Genomic DNA, 2,895 nt, shown 5'->3' on the forward strand with positions numbered 1-2,895 from the left:
GGGAGGTGTGTGGAACCGCGAGTGAGCCCCGCTGGGCGGGAGAGGAGCATCGCCGAGCTCGCCGCAGGCCGCTGTCGGTGCCCGGGAAAGCCTGGCGGGAGAGCCGCGCGGGCTGAGATGTGGGGCAGGAGTGAGGGCAGAGCTAGGTGCATCCTCCCCTCACTGGCTGTTCTCTCCCTGCAGGTGAAGGAGAACAACTACCGAGGCCACGGGGACAGTGTGGATCAGCTCTGCTGGCACCCCAGCAACCCTGACCTCTTCGTCACAGCCTCTGGGGACAAGACCATTCGCATCTGGGACGTCAGAACCACCAAGTGCATCGCCACTGTCAATACTAAAGGTGAGTCTGCCTTCCCAGGTGGGTCCCAGCAGGAGCTCAGCTGTGTGGGACCTGCCTGGAGTGGCACAGAGCTTTGGACCTTACCTGTGGTTGTTTCTGGTTGTGGCATTTTTGGTGATTGCTTTATCTTTGTGTTGCACTCATCAGTAAGGAGCAGCAGTGAATGTGAGAGCTGATTTACTGTGGGGTCAGGACCAGGGGAATTACTGAAATGCAGTGATGGCTGTTAAAATGCTTTGTGTGCTTGTCTCTGGAGTCTGGGCTGTGAGGCTGGAGACTGGGGAAAGGCGTGTTTGCAGAGAGACAAGTGGGAGTAAAAGTTTGTGTAGAATAAGAAAGCAATTATTTGAATTCATACGCTGGTTAACCCAGACACTTTGGAAATGTCCAGTCCAGACACCATCTCTGCCCTTGGAAATGTCCAGTTTTGAGTTGTAGGGGTTGAAAATAGCGTTATAAGATTATAACTGTAGCCTGCCTGGTTCTTACCCTCATTCAAAGGTGTTTATTGTTGGCTCCTGCTTTTTTGGAGCTCAGCTATCGCTGCATTCAGAGGATCTTTGGGTTGACCTTGTGTGGAGATTGCTGTGGTCTCATCTTGGCTGAAGTGGGAAGGGCAGTGTGTTCATGCTGTCTTGGAGCTGCACTTCTCATAAGTTATATTGACTGGATTTGGCTGGGTTTGCTGGACAGCTACTGTGCAGGGTTTATGTGTCAGACTGCAGACCTGGCAGTCTCCCCTTTGGGAGCGGAGTGGAAACAGGACCTGCTGCCTTTCTGTCCGTTCAGGTGAGAACATCAACATCTGCTGGAGCCCTGATGGACAGACCATCGCTGTGGGGAACAAGGACGACGTGGTCACCTTCATTGATGCCAAGACACATCGCTCCAAAGCTGAGGAACAGTTCAAGTTTGAGGTGAATGAGATCTCCTGGAACAATGACAACAATATGTTCTTCCTCACCAACGGCAATGGCTGCATCAACATCCTCAGGTGAGTGCCCATGGCTGCAGGTGGGTTGGGCTGGCTGCAATCAGTCTGCAAGTGCCTTTGCTGCTTTTGGGGAACCTCAGTCCCACACTCCAGTGATTCCCAGTCCCCTGGTGGGAATGGGCTTGTCTGGAGCTGGGGTTGCCCCAGTTCTGGGTTGGGGACACTGATGCTTTGCCTCATTCACTCAACACACTTAAACACTTTTCCTGCCTTGGCTGGGTTTGTTCCCAGTCCCAGTGTGTCTCATGCCTGCCCTGCTTTAGCTAATTCCTGAGTTTCTCTCACTGCTCTCTGTCTTCTCCCTTCTCCACAGCTACCCAGAGCTGAAACCCATCCAGTCCATCAATGCTCATCCTTCCAACTGCATCTGTATCAAGTTTGATCCCATGGGGAAGTACTTTGCCACGGGCAGTGCTGATGCCCTGGTCAGCCTCTGGGATGTGGATGAGCTGGTGTGTGTGAGGTGCTTCTCCAGGTAGGTAGAGCTGTCCCAAAGCTGTTTTCCCCCATCTCTGGAGTCCATACAGGGAGTGGCTCACTGTCTGCTCCCCTGGGTTGCTGCAGGCTTGACTGGCCTGTGCGGACACTGAGCTTTAGCCACGATGGGAAGATGCTAGCGTCGGCATCAGAAGATCACTTCATTGACATTGCCGAGGTGGAGACAGGTAATGGCTTACTTTTGGGGAGCAGCAGGGAGGGAATCGAAAGGAGAAATTCTGGTGGAGCTGGGAGGGCACTAGGAGAATCGTGTGCAAAGGAAGAGCTTTGCAGTGCACAGCAGAGTGCCATGAGGGGGAGCCTCAGCCTCGCTAGTCAGCGGCACACGCTTGTCATGTCTGTGCCTTGTCACCAGGCGACTCAAAGGCGCTGGAGCAGCGTTTGTGCTGCCTCTGCCCTGTGCCAGAGAGAAGCTGCAGGTGCTTGGCTCTGGGGCAGCGAGCAGTGGAGGGCTGGATGCTTTCCAGGCTGACGTGGTCCCTTTTCCACACAGGAGAGAAGCTCTGGGAGGTGCAGTGTGAGTCCCCCACCTTCACAGTGGCCTGGCACCCGAAGAGGCCACTGCTGGCCTTCGCCTGTGACGACAAAGATGGCAAATACGACAGCAGCCGGGAGGCTGGAACCGTCAAGCTCTTCGGGCTCCCCAACGACTCTTGATGAAGCCACACTGAGGGAGGCCACACCTGCCTTCTCTCGGGGATGGGAGCTGCTTAGTGTAGGGGTGGGAAGGAGTTGGCTCCCCTCCTTGCCGGCCTGGCAGGGTGCTGGCCTTCGCCTGTGACGACAAAGATGGCAAATACGACAGCAGCCGGGAGGCTGGAACCGTCAAGCTCTTCGGGCTCCCCAACGACTCTTGATGAAGCCACACTGAGGGAGGCCACACCTGCCTTCTCTCGGGGATGGGAGCTGCTTAGTGTAGGGGTGGGAAGGAGTTGGCTCCCCTCCTTGCCGGCCTGGCAGGGCTGTGACCTCGGACTGGGCTTGGTGTGTCTTGCTCTTAGGAGCATTTGTAAACAGGCAGCTGTGTGCTGGGGAGAATGGGGGGATGCTGGCAGGGGCCCCC

General features: G+C 55.6%; 1 protein-coding gene across 1 annotated transcript; it reads left to right on the plus strand.

Moving 5' to 3' along the window:
- Window positions 1–117: 117 nt before the first annotated feature.
- Window positions 118–2,894, plus strand: THOC3 (THO complex 3). The gene is made up of 6 exons (XM_009079866.1): window positions 118–340; window positions 1,130–1,334; window positions 1,648–1,809; window positions 1,899–1,999; window positions 2,326–2,547; window positions 2,747–2,894. The coding sequence occupies exons 1-5, from the start codon at window positions 118–120 to the stop codon at window positions 2,487–2,489; spliced, it is 855 nt and encodes a 284-aa protein (XP_009078114.1). The 3' UTR covers window positions 2,490–2,547; window positions 2,747–2,894.
- The last annotated feature ends 1 nt before the right edge of the window (window position 2,895 follows it).

The sequence above is a fragment of the Acanthisitta chloris genome, unplaced genomic scaffold (genome assembly GCF_000695815.1).
Source record: "Acanthisitta chloris isolate BGI_N310 unplaced genomic scaffold, ASM69581v1 scaffold22708, whole genome shotgun sequence".
Taxonomy (NCBI): Eukaryota; Metazoa; Chordata; class Aves; order Passeriformes; family Acanthisittidae; genus Acanthisitta; species Acanthisitta chloris.